This window comes from Schistocerca serialis, chromosome 8, assembly GCF_023864345.2.
Source record: "Schistocerca serialis cubense isolate TAMUIC-IGC-003099 chromosome 8, iqSchSeri2.2, whole genome shotgun sequence".
Taxonomy (NCBI): domain Eukaryota; kingdom Metazoa; phylum Arthropoda; class Insecta; order Orthoptera; family Acrididae; genus Schistocerca; species Schistocerca serialis.
This window is the reverse complement of record NC_064645.1, coordinates 624,007,064-624,020,814: the sequence shown is the minus strand read 5'-3', so window position 1 is coordinate 624,020,814 and position 13,751 is coordinate 624,007,064. Positions and strand designations below refer to the sequence as shown.

At 42.0% G+C, this 13,751-nt stretch overlaps 1 protein-coding gene across 1 annotated transcript in view; it reads left to right on the top strand.

Moving 5' to 3' along the window:
* Positions 1-13,751, top strand: part of LOC126416475 (mediator of RNA polymerase II transcription subunit 17) — a 113,554-nt gene that overhangs the window by 33,954 nt on the left and 65,849 nt on the right. Inside the window, exon 8 of the mRNA XM_050084210.1 lies at positions 6,249-6,558. Within this exon, the coding sequence (XP_049940167.1) occupies positions 6,249-6,558 (310 nt within the window). The remainder of the gene's footprint in view (positions 1-6,248; positions 6,559-13,751) is intronic.

The window sequence follows — 13,751 nt, the reverse complement described above, 5'->3', positions numbered from 1 at the left end:
CATTGGCCACATGATGTCCCCCCCTTACCATTCCCACAAATCTGTACTTTTACTTTATATAATGTCTCTTTCTATTTTATAACACATAAAGATAGCAATCTGAAATTTTTTTATGCTTTTTATTAATGATTGTCATTGTGTCTTTGAAGACCCTGCCAACAGTTTATGTAGCTGGATAACCTTCTATTACTGCCTATTCTCTGCTGTGAACTATTTGTATCTACATTTCAAACTTGCAGTTTGTACAAAAGTGTGTGTGTGTGTGTGTGTTTGTGTGAGGTCTGTATCTATGAACACATGCCAACTAACAGCAGTTATTGACAGTGTAAGTAATTAGTCATTGAACTTCTGTTTGAATGTGGAAACGAGACTTAAATCATTTCAGGTGCTACCAGGCATTCAGCTGATTATTGGCCTGTGCCATAACACAGGAACAGACAAAAAACCTGCTGCTGCTCCACCACAAAAGTCAGAACATGATCATGTGTTGGAGCATTCCTTACATCAGTTGTTACGTGAAGTTCACCATCGTAACACCCACCATCCGTTTCCACATCCAGCATCTGGCCCTCTCGGCCCCAGCAAACGGAGAGCTCTTGCTGGTCCTACTGCTGCAGATCGCCATTGTTTGTGTACTGTACTCTACTGGAAGTAGAGGAAAATACTATCTTCTCATAACTGATATTTTTCTGCCACAGACATATCACTCAGTGCTGTCTTGGTAACTCATTATCTTTGAAAGTAGTAGTACTTAATAATTCTGTAGAGGAGGAGGAAAATCTTCCTGTGAAAAACATTACTAACTAATCTTGATTGTGCTGCACATTTGAGAGTGATTAACAAGATTGCAAAGCTGACTCCGATTTCAGGATTACCACTGACTTCAGCTGTACATGGTGCCGATTCTTCTGGAAAATGTGGCATTCTCAGGGAATTACATATTACCCAGAAAAATCAGGGAAATTTTAGGGAATTCTTAGCACTGGAACTTCATTTTATTGAGCTTTGTAAATCACAAATTTTAGAATACTAAAAAAAATAAGAGTGCTTTGAACAACTGGAGATAGGACATTCATATTCACAGGACATGTACTTTAGTATGTTGTGCACAAATGATTAGCATTTGAACCACGTCGGCCCACGGTTTAAGGTCAACATCAATATAGCGGCGCAACACCACCTGCCGCTAAAATGTGCTTGCTGCTCTCATTGGCACTATAAACCGGAGGTAATGGATCAGTGTAACTTGAGCAGACATGCAGGATGCCTCACAAATGTATGCGTGAACCATACCATCAAATCAGTGAGTTAGAAAGAGAGAGTGTGAGAGAATGTGATGAATCCATCCGGGAAATGGCCTCTTGTATGGGACTACGTGGTTCGGCAGTGCAAAGGGGTGTGCAGAATGGTTCATAGAAGGCTGTAAGACAAAACGAGATGGGTTAGGTTGCACTACCCATACCACCCCTCTCCCCCCCCCCCTTCCCCCTCCTCCCTGTGACAAGACTGACACCTCATCTGAATGGCATTGCAGGACAAATCTGCATCATCCTTGGTTCTGGTGCAACAGTGGAACAATGTAACACACCGTACACTATCGAGGTGACAGTCAAAAAAATGGTTCAAATGGCTCTGAGCACTATGGGACTTAACATCTGTGGTCATCAGTCCCCTAGAACTTAGAACTAATTAAACCTAACTAACCTAAGGACATCACACACATCCATGCCCGAGGCAGGATTCGAACCTGCGACCGTAGCAGCCGCGCGGTTCCTGACTGAGCGCCTAGAACCGCGAGACCACCGCGGCCGGCGGTGACAGTCAATTGCCGTTTATTGCGGCAGGGTTATGTGCAATTCATCCACTTTCCCATCTACCATTGGTTAATGTGTAGAAACGTGCTAGATGACAATGGTGTATGGAACATCGCTGGGGACAGAAATGGCATCAGATAATGTTTTTGGATGAATCCAGGTTCTGTTTGTTTGAAAATGATGGCGGCGTTTTGGTTTGATGCAGGCAGTGGGAGTGGCATCACTGTGACTGCATTCACACAAGAGATATCGTGCCAACTCAAGACCTTATGGTGTGGGGTCCTATTGGGTACAACCTCAAATCACAGTTGGTGTATGTCCAGGGCACTGTGATCAGTGTGACCTACGTGAATGACTTCCTGCAACCCATAGCCTAGCCATACCCTTTCTGTGCAACACCCCAGATGCCATTTTTCAGCAAGACAATGCACGACCACATGTCTCTGCATGAACACATGCCCTCATGGTGTCACAGGATGTGAGCCTTTTGCCCTGGCCTGCCAGATCACCTGACATGTTGCCAGTCGAAAATGTGTGGGATATGGTGAAACGACAGATGCAGTGCTGCAACCCAGTGCCAACCATTACAGATGAACTTTGGAACCATCCGAATGCGGTATGGATGGCTTTACCCCCAGGATTCCATTTGCACCTTATACGGAGCAATGCCATCATACATGGAACAAGTTATCAGAGCCCCTGGTGGGCCCTGTGCCAACTAGGAAACAGGACACATGATGAACTGAGGTGCCTGAAATGCTAATCATTTCTGTGGAATGGATGTACATGTCCTGTGAATTCAGCTCATTGGAATGGGTAATGGAAGAAAAGAGGCAGGAAGTGGGAGGGGTGGTTGATGCCTCAGGGGATGGTGGCAGGTGTACGAGATAGGAATGCAGCAGGGAGAAGCAGTAGGTGAACAGAATAGGAATGCAACACATAGTCACCAGAGAAATCCCCCCCACCACCCCCAAAAGCTGGTTGCAACCTTTTTTTCCCAATATCATCTCAGACTGGAACAACTGAACCATATCCTGTTATTGTGCATTGAAATCAGGGAAGTCCTACACACAATCCATCCCATCCATTTTGAAGTGGTATTCTGCCAGCAGACAATGTACACAATATCCTGGTTCATTCCTATGCCGCACGCACTACCAACCCCTTGACACGTGCATCAAATCTCTCTGGCAGACCCAAGTGCAAGACCCGTCCAATTCACCAACCCTGCAGATCCTACTCCAGTCCCATTACAGGTTTACCTTATCCCAGGATCACATGTGAAAGCAACCATGTCATATATCAGCTCTACTACAATTGCTGCATTGCATTTTATATGACCGTGACTACCAACCGACAGTCCACATGAACGAATGGCCACTGTCAACCTGGGGCCAAGAACAGAGTTGACCACCAAGTTGTGGAAAATGCCACTGAGCACACCATGTTTGATTTCAGTGGTTGCTTTACAACACATGCCATCTGAAACCTTCCCCCCAGCACCAATTTTTCTGGACTACATAGATGGGAACTTTCCTTGCGACGGATCCTTTGTTCCTGTAACCTTCACTAACTGCCTGCTCCCAAACACTCTTCCCTACCTCTGTTTTGTCACCCACTCCCAGTCTACTTCCCCATGCCATCATCATTTTGCGCTGCATGAACTCAACATTCTGGTGTTCATGTGTTGCTTTCCTATCCCAGGCATCTGCTGCTTCTCCCTCCCACATTCCTATCTTATATGCCTGCTGCATTCCTCTGATCTGTCAATCATCATTCTCCAACACACCGTCTCACTCACCAGCTCTTTTCTCCCCTCGCCCAGTCCAGTGGACACAACCTTTCACCCCATCATACCTGCCAAACTGCAGTCCTGGCATTCGACTGGCTAAACTGTGTGTGTGTGTGTGTGTGTGTGCGTGTGTGTGTGTGTGTGTGTGTGTGTGTGAGAGAGAGAGAGAGAGAGAGAGAGAGAGATTGTTATATGATTCTCAATTTTTCCTACATTATAAAAACTGGATGAGTTTAAAATCCCTGTGAACATCTGGTCAGAATTTCCTACATTTATTGCCAAGCTACAGACTTGAGGAACATCGTTTTCCATATTCATGAGAAATTCTGTAACAAAGATTTTTCAAATTTATGCTTAATGAAGTATGTGTAGATCAAGATTTGTTATGATACTTTACCAGAAGTAAATTGCAGACACATTGGAAAGATGAATTCACTCATGCATTTTAGAATGTTATCTGTGATTCTCTATGCTAGCCATCTCAACAGTAATGGGAAACATAGTAAATCACAGTTCGGATTTCGAAAATGCTGTTCCACTGAGACAGCAATATACAATTTCACTGTTCACATAATAGAGTCGGAATATTCTGTGACTTATCCAAAGCATTTGATTGTGTGAACCATGACATTATGTTAGAGAAATTACAATTCTATGGTATAAATAGAACAGCATATGAGTGGTTTAAGTCATATCTACAGAACAGGAAGCAAAAAGTCTTTTTATATGCTTCAAGTGATTTAAAGGAGTTTGCCACTTCATCTAACTGGGGTGAAATTACATTAGGTGTTCCACAAGGTTCGATCATGGGTCCCCTCCTGTTCTTGATGTATGTGAATGACCTCCCTTCTTATGTGAAACAAGATGCTGAACTGACACTGTTTGCTGATGATACAAGCATAATTATTTATCCAGTTAAAGAAAGTCCGATAGAAAATGATACAAATAAGGTCTTTGGAAAAGTTATTAATTGGCTTTCTGCGAATGGCCTTGCTCTGAACTTTGAAAAAACACAGTACATCCAATTTTCTGCTGCAAAAAGTATAATTCCTTCAATAAACATAACACATCAAAAGCAGGCAGTAGCCAGGGTAGAGCATACTAAGTCTTTGGGTGTACATATAGATGAGAATCTCAACTGGAAAATTCATATTTTGGATCTCCTAAAGCGACTAGGTTCAGCAACTTTTACACTCAGAATAATTGTCAATTTTGAGGATGTAGAAATTAATAAGCTAACATACTTTACATACTTCCACTCTCCGATGTCATATGGAATAATATTCTGGGGCAACTCAACACTTAGGCTAAAGGTATTCACATCTCAAAAGAAACTAGTTAGAATAATGTGTGGGGTTCATAGTCGCACATCTTGTAGGCATCTGTTTAAAAGGTTAGGAATTCTTACAACTGCTTCACAGTACATTTACTCAGTAATGAAATTTTTTCTCAACAACATGGACCAGTTTAAAATCAACAATGGCATTCATGATTACAATACCAGAAAAAAGTAAGACCTACACTATCTGTTACTTCACCTATCTTTGGCACAGCAAGGGGTAAAATATGCTGCTATAAAACTTTTTGATAAATTACCAGATGAAATAAAATGTCTGACAGACAGCAGTAATAGTTTGAGAAACAAATTGAAATCATACCTCCTCGACAACTCCTTCTATACCATAGATGAATTCTTGAATATGAGTAAATAAATCTGCAAATGTAATATATGCATTTTGTGCCATTTAAGGGACTGGGATACATAATAAAAATATTTAGGTATAACACTGTAATGTAAACAAAAAAAAAAGAAAAAAAAACTTGTTTCCTATGCGCATTTCTTGTGCATTTGACACGTTCCACATCATAACAGTTTTCCGTGCTATTGATCAATGGAACACGTAACTAACTTATAAGTAAGTTTCAAAAAAAGGATTCACATAGATGTTTGGTATCCAGAACAATGCCACAGAATTGTTAGAATCTCTTGGAAAGACTTAGCAATACCGAGAAAGGAGTAAGGAATTTTTAAGAAATCCAGCTTTCATAGTTGATAACTTGCTGTGACTGAGTGCTATATGGAACACCTGGATTCCATTCCTGGTGCTTCTAAGTATTGTTCCTCATTGGGTGGGGTTAAAATGGAGAGCATTTAGTCTCATGTGGACAAATAGGTAGCTACGTTTTGGAGAACTTCCATGCTGAAAGCTTACAGTGACAGATAGGAGAGTAGTGTGCTGACAGCATGCCCCTCCATACTGATATCCAGTGGCACCCCAGTAAGAGGGTGACACAGTTATTAGTCATCTTACAGGGTTTGATTGACCTGATCGCTATTATAATCAGAAGCCATTGGTGAGTACAGCCTGTAATAAGAGAAAGAGGAAGATTGGAAACAAGACAAAACTATATGAAACATGTAGAATGAACTTAGTCTTGTCCTCAGTTATTTACAATTTACCCATTTCTGTCAATTATAATGTGCCATTATGCTGCTAGACCTGTTCTACATGCTCTTGTATGCATTTGACAAATCGTTATCCAGAATAAGTGCAACTTTAACATGTACAAAAGTTTTTAAAAAGTTTAATGAAATGCTGTGTCATTCTCTGGGTGTCCTATTTTCTTCGTGTATGTTGCAGGCAGACTCTTTTGGAGCAAATAATTCAGCAAGCTCAACACTTCTTCATGCGTCTGCGGACAGAATATGTATTGGATACTATTGCAAAAGAAGTGAAGGATCCACTCATTATATCACACTGGAATGCTTTAAATTCTCCGACTCAGTCATGTGTAAAAATAAACATTATGACTCATGGGTATGACGCAGTGTGCCGGACTTCTCTCATTGTGCATGTAGGAGAGAAGTCTCTCAAATGTGTCTGTCGTGATGGTCGAGTAATGCACATGTCGTATGAGCCCCAGGAGTTACGTGACCTTATTTTCTGTCAGGTAAGCAATGTCAGTAAGTGAAAAATTACATTGTCTCCAAACCAACTGATAGAAAACAAAAAATAATGGAAAGGTGACATAAAACATGAATAAGTAACGTGTGTTTAAAGTTCAGTTACTGTCTGTTATTCAAGACATCAGGTACAGCTAATCTCACATTTCACTTCTTAGAAGAGGTATGCGGCTAATGTTTCCATGTGTGGATCAGCAAAGAGATATATATTCTTTTCTGAATTTTTAGATTTTGGTTTCTCCAGAAAAAGATTGTACAGATAGCGAAATCACAATGCGAGATAAAAAAAAAAAAAATAAAGTTGGTGTTTCTCCACAACAGCAGCAATTTAGCGCATATTCTCAGACATTCAGTAAAGTAAGATGATTCCTAGGAAATGAAGAACACAGGAAGTTTTCCCAAAACACAAAAAGCTCATTGACTAGCACTGGCAAAGTATAATGTTGTCTGTGATCAGTGATGAGAAGAACCAAATGAAACAATCAATTCAGTTGGTTGTGGTGAAAAAGTCATCTCATTCAGTTGTAATTGTATGTATTGGTTAAATTATTCTTTCATTCTTTTGAGTGAAACTAATATATGGGAGCAACGAAATGAAAACAACTGATTCATTCAGTTGTGTAGTTTTAGGTATTGATTGTTTTGTATACGACTTCATACACAATGGTAAGGAGGGGTGGGCTACAGAGTGGTGTGGAACTGTTGTCGTAGGAGAGGAGCAGAAATGATTAGCAAACAAATTAACACAGTAAACAGAAGATTTACTTAATTATCATTTCTCTAATCATACAAAGACTCATTACAAACAATGCAGCAAGAACTAGAGTCCAGATATTACAGTGTCAACAAGGATGAGGCTATCTGTATTAAAGCAGAGCCACGACGAGGTGGCATGTGCATAGCATCATGTAGCAAAGAGGTTCCAAATGCCAAGGGGTGAGTGGCTGCTGTTGGCCATGCTATGTTGCAGCAGCAGAGTGCACTCATAGCCCAGTGCCACTGAAGGCATGGTTCAGTGGGTGCTCATCGCTGGGTCTGCCCGATCCTCCCGATCCTGCGTGACTGCTATTGGTGTGGTTGATGATGGATACTTGCAATCCCATTGCCAACTTAAGGATGCTGTTAGGGTGTTATTGATATGTGAAGCCACATCCCTCTCCCCCCCCCTCCCCCCAACCTCCTCACTGACATCATAATATAGCTTAGATGAGCAAACAATGATGGAGGGGAAGGCTGGATGCAGGTGGCAGTAAAGAGAGAGGACCTGCTCCCACCTGCACCACAGCATATGCCCCAAGCCCTACTGGGAACATCAGTCAAAAAACTGGGTGAGGGTGCACACCCACATCCAGAGGCAGAGCAGCAAACAGAGATGGGGGTATCTCAATGACTGCAGAGGGACCTGAGACAGCACTTGTGACAGCCACTGGGAAGAGGGGCCACCCTCAGGCAATGGTGGCTGTCGAGCCAGCAATGGCTGTGAAAGGGTATCATCTTCCATCGGCTCTGGAACTGGTGCTGACAGTGGGGGACTGCTGCATCGGGGCAGACACGAAATCTGGAAGCACAAAGTATGTGGCAGTATCATGCAATTTGCGTGAACAAATTTTATTCTGGTTGTGTCTCAGCAATCCTGTCGATTCCTGCTGGAAAAAGAGAGAATGTCCAAGGAGGCGTACAATGGTGCCTTGCTCCCACAATCTCCATCCAGCATACAATCTGTAAAAGACTGAGTTGTTAGTTTGCTATGTTACCTGTCTGGGCAGAGTGGGCACTGCCCACTGTGGTGGGTATAGAAATTGAAGCAAGGTGCAGTGCCACCGTGCATGTAACAACTCTGTCGATGATGTACTATTGCATGGCTGGGAGCTGTAGGAGAGCTGTAACAGAGCTTGATCCTGAGTGTGGGAGGCATGAAGTTTGTCCATCTGTTGCTTAAATGTTCTTACAAAGCAGTCAGCTTCACTGCTGGATTGTAGGTGAAGTGGTGCACTCATGATGTGGTGGATACCATAAGTGGTGCAAAACTGTTGAAACTGGGTGCCAACAAATTGAGGTCCATTGTCAGTTACAATCACTTCAGCCAATCCCTTGAGGCAGAAGATTGACGACTAGGCCTGGACTGTGGAATGAGCCAGTGTGACAACATTGAGCTGCTTTTTATTCCAGTAAGAACCCGCAACATCCAATTGCAAATGTTGCCAAGATCCTTCAGGTTTGGGCCATTTGCAGAACTGCTGGGATGGAGATGCCTGATGTTCAGCACAGGCTCGGCACTGAGAAGTCAACTGTTAAGTTTGTGCATCCAGACTCTTCCAAGTGCAATAATGTGAAGCAAGCTGCGTGGTGTGAATCACACTACAGAGACTCTGATGTAGCAAATGAAGCATGTGACTGGTCATTATCAGTCTCAAGCAAAATGTCACATTGGTGAACTGCAGAGGGGTGTGGACAAAATATTGACAAACCACGGAGCTACGAATCTGTCTGCTAAACGTGGTCAACCATTGTGGATGTAGTGCAACAGAATCTGCAAATCAGGATACTCTGCTGTGTCCTAGACAATTTTCCAGTAGTTAAACAGAAAGCTATGCAAAGCATCTGTGTCCTGTGCATCAGTGTAGCAACAAGAAGCAGAGGACTTGTTGAATGTGGAATCTGGGCCAAGAGGAATGTGAGGAAGAGCACCTGCATTGGCATACTTAGAAGTGGCTGATACATAATCCCATATTTATAACTTGACAAAAAAAGAGCCCACCATTGCAGCACCTGTGCTGTGTGAGTTGGGACTGACTGACTGAGAAGGGCTAAGCAGATATTCTAGAGGTTAATTGTCAGTTACCATGTAAAATTTTCTGCTAGAAAGATACTGGTGAAATTTAGTGATATAATAGACAATGGCAAGAGCCTCCCTTTCAATTTACAAATATTAAATTGAGCTTTGTTCAACAACTTTGAAGCAAATGCATTTGGCCTGTCAACATCACCAAATTTACGTGACAAAATTTGCACCGATGCCGCAAAAGGAAACCTCTACAACCAAGACCACAGATTTGGCTGGATCAAAATGAACAAGGCATCAATCACAAAGCTAAGCATCTTTGAACTTCTGGAAAGTAGGCTGACACTCTTGCGACCAAAAGGAACATTCTTCCTGTGCAGACAATGCCTGGGAGCCAGAATTTGAGCAACATTAAGAATAAATTAGATGTAATGCATGAGCTTTCCTAACACTGGGTGCAATTCCTGCGCATTGTATGGATGTGGAAGGTCATGGATAGGATGCAAATGTGATTGAGTGAACTCCCTGGCTGTTAATGATATGTCCTAAGGACTCAAGTTCAGTTGGGGGGGGGGGGGGGGGGAACCACCCACCCACCCACCCACACACACACACACACACACACACACACACACACACACACACACACATATGCTTCAAACAGAGTGTGAAGATTGCTAATGTGTTCATCAGTAGTGCAATTTGAGATGACAGGGTCATCGAAATAATTCAAGCAAAAAGGAACTTATGCCGTCGATGGTGCCTGAAAGTCCTGAAAGATGGCGGGTGTGGAAGTACTACCAAATGGCAGTCTCAAAAATTTGAAAAGACCCAGATGAATGTTAATGACAAAGACATCTTGCTACTGCTGATACGGACGTATTTCCAAGTAAGTGGCGTGCGAATCAGTTTTGGAAAAGTAATGACTGGCATCCAATTTATCCATCAATCCTTTGGGCCATGGCTAGGGATAACTGTCAATAACTGTTTGAGAATTGACAGTTTTCTTAAAATCGTTGCTCAACTGGAGTCTGCCAGATGGCTTCTTTAGAATAACAAGAGGGAATGCCCACTGACAGACAGTAATGGGGCATACGTCCCCATTGTCTTGGAAAGCAGTAAGTTCCTGAGCCACCTGGTCTTGAAGGGCACGAAGAACAGGACAAGCCCTAGCAAAATATGGCTGTGCAGTGTTCTTCATTGTGACATGGGTAACAAAATTATTGGGTCTGCTTAAACCGTCAGAAAACAAATCCTCGAATTGTGCACATAACTTAGCCGGCCGGAGCGGCTGAGCGGTCCTAGGTGCTACAGTCTGGGACCGCGCGACCGTTATGGTGTCAGGTTCGAATCCTGCCTCGGGCATGGATGTGTGTGATGTCCTTAGGTTAGTTAGGTTTAAGTAGTTCTAAGTTCTAGGGGACTGACGACCTCAGAAGTTAAGTCCCATAGTGCTCAGAGCCATTTTGTGCATGTAACTTAGCAACACTATCCCATGGATCAAATGAAGCCACAGAAAGTAAATTGTCCTGAGTCCTTAGCCCAAACAAATCATAAGAGTCTAGATAAAAAATATTAGCACCGTCACAAGAGGAAAGCACTGTAAATGTCTGTGTAGCATCACGTAGAAGAGGCTCCAAGTGCGAGAGTGCAAGTGGCTGCCGCCGGCCTTCATATATTGTGGTGGCAGAGGACGTTCGTAGTCCAGAGCCGCTGGAGGCATGGCTCAGCAGATGCACACCATTGGGTCCACCAGATTCTGCACAACCACTGATGGCATCAGATGGCAAATGCAATTCCGTTGCCAATTTAAACATGCCGTTAGTGTATCAGTATATGATAACACAGATTAGATTATTATTCATTCATTTTTTTTTAAGTGAAATGAGTCTGTGGTAGCAAGTGAATAAAAGCAGTTGACATGGTCCATTTTAGTGACTGAATTAATCATTTGTTCTTTTCAAGTGCAACCAGTCTGTAGTTTATGGTTGAAACATGTATTTTTTTCTTTCACCTGAAATCCTTCTGTAGTGTTTCAGTTGAGTGAGTTATCCATCGATTTTTCTGAGTGAAACCAGTCTTTAGTATTTTCATTAGTTAAACTTTATTTATTTTGTTTATGGCTAATACAGACATATCATAAAATTACATTAAATATACATATGAACAGATTGACACACCAGAAACTTAAGTTTGTCTTTAAAACTGAATATCCAGTCCTTCAATCCGGCACACAGTATCTGGAGCTGCTAGCAGGAAGTTCTCTTCAGCACCGTGATAGGCTCGAATCCTGCATTCACTGACAATGTGGTGAACAGTCTGGTATTGAGCCCTGCAGTCACAGGCTGGATTAGGCAGCTTCTTCCACCTAAAGAGAGCATCCCTCTTATCAGCCATGGCCGGTACAGATTCTGCTGAGAGTAGTCCAGATCTTGTGTGGTTGGTCGAATCCACTTGGAAGTTTAGCACCTGAGAAGATGTTACCGTATTTACTCGAATCTAAGCTGCACTTTTTTCCGGTTTTTGTAATCCAAAAAACCGCCTGCGGCTTAGAATAGAGTGCAAAGTAAGCGAAAGTTCTGAAAAATGTTGGTAGGTGGCGCCACAACTAACTTCTGCCGTCGAATATAAGTAGCGCTACACAGGCATGCTTTGCAGGCACAAAGATAAATACTGGCGCCAAAACCTCTGCGTCAGTAAATAAATTAACAAAAAAAAAAAAAAGGTGGAAGACGAGCTTTTTTCTCCGCCCCGAGTTTCAACCACTGCATTTTCATACATTATCCAACGAAGGAAATACAAATTTCGTATTGTTCTTCTTCGAATGTAGCAGCACTTCAATGTACTACGAAAATCCGACAGGCAAGACTGTTTGGGATGTTTGTCAATATGGGAAACTCTACGTTCGGAATTTTTTCCTACCTGTGAGAAGATACGGTTGCTAATAGGAACTTTTATGAATTGTGACTCACATGCAGTATTCTCTTCACCATAAGAATAATACAAATATAAACATTTTGGTCATGTATTCTTTCATGTTTGCAGCTATCTCATTTAAATCCTGTCTGCCTAATAAACTACGAAACTAGAGTGAGACAACAGCAAACGCGGAAGAATACACATATCATGTCACGTTTATATTCATATTATTCTTATGCCTAATAGTGATACAGTCAGAAATGAAGCACGGCAATTGACTAGATTTTTAAATCTAAGATGACTCTAATTTCGGTGCAGAATGTAATGTACTAAAAGAGGCGTCTGCAAAGATTTTGAAACGGAGAAAATTTTTCGCTAAACTCTCGTTCAGAACATCTTCTATCATACGCAGTCTATTATTTGTTATTTGGTTCTTGTTGATCATTATCAAAGAAAGCAGCAGTGTAAGTAACAACAAATAGCAGTCTCTTGCCATTGTTTTGCTAATGAGACGATTCCTCTCTCCTCTTTCTCTCTCTCTCTCTCTCTCTCTCTCTCTCTCTCTCTCTCTCTCTTTTTTGTTTGTAAGCGGCTGTACCTTGCACAAAAGCAGCCACACGGCGAGCGGCGACAGGCCTTAAACACTCATTATCAGAAAGCGAAAAAAAATGCATGACACAATACAATAATGCATTTTCAGCTTAGAGTGACGTAAATACCTATAACAAAGAGAACGGCACTTATCAGATCAAAGAAAAATACGCAATCAATTCAAACCAGACGAAGCACGTGAAAAAGGAAGGGTACCCGTATAAATACGGACGGAGCGCTGACGCATAGCAATGGCTACCTGTAAAGCTTAACAGCTAAGCTTACGACTCGAATCAAACTACTGTAGCTGTATCATCATTCATTCGACCTAAATTATGTCTCATATTATAATGGACCAACTTTGTTTCGATTTGGAGGTGTGGCCTAAAACTTTTCTCTCACCTCGAATTTTGACTCTCAAATTTCAGGTGCGGCTTAGATTTCGGAAAATTTTTATTCCTTGATTTAGAGTCTCATTTTTCAGGTCCGGCTTAGATTCGAATGCGGCTTAGATTCGAGTAAATATGGTATGCAGGCGCTCATCAGTCTCTGCTTCCCACTGACCTTTCCATTCTTCAAGAGGTTTGAAATCATTAGCAACCATTTCAGCAGCATCGCACAGAGTTGGATGGCGTGATTTCAGTCTTTTACAATTCAAAAATGGCAGGTTGCTGTGCATGGGTAGGTTAGAATTCCTGGAGATCTTGTGGAATTATCTCATAAGGGCAGTACGTCTGCATAGATCAGGAGGCATTATACCAGTTAACAGTGGAAGCCAATAAACTGGAGTAGATCTGATTGCACCAGGTATTATGCGCATTGTCGTATTCAGCTGGATGTCTACAAACCTTGTATGATGACTGTTCATTCAAACAGGTGCACAATACT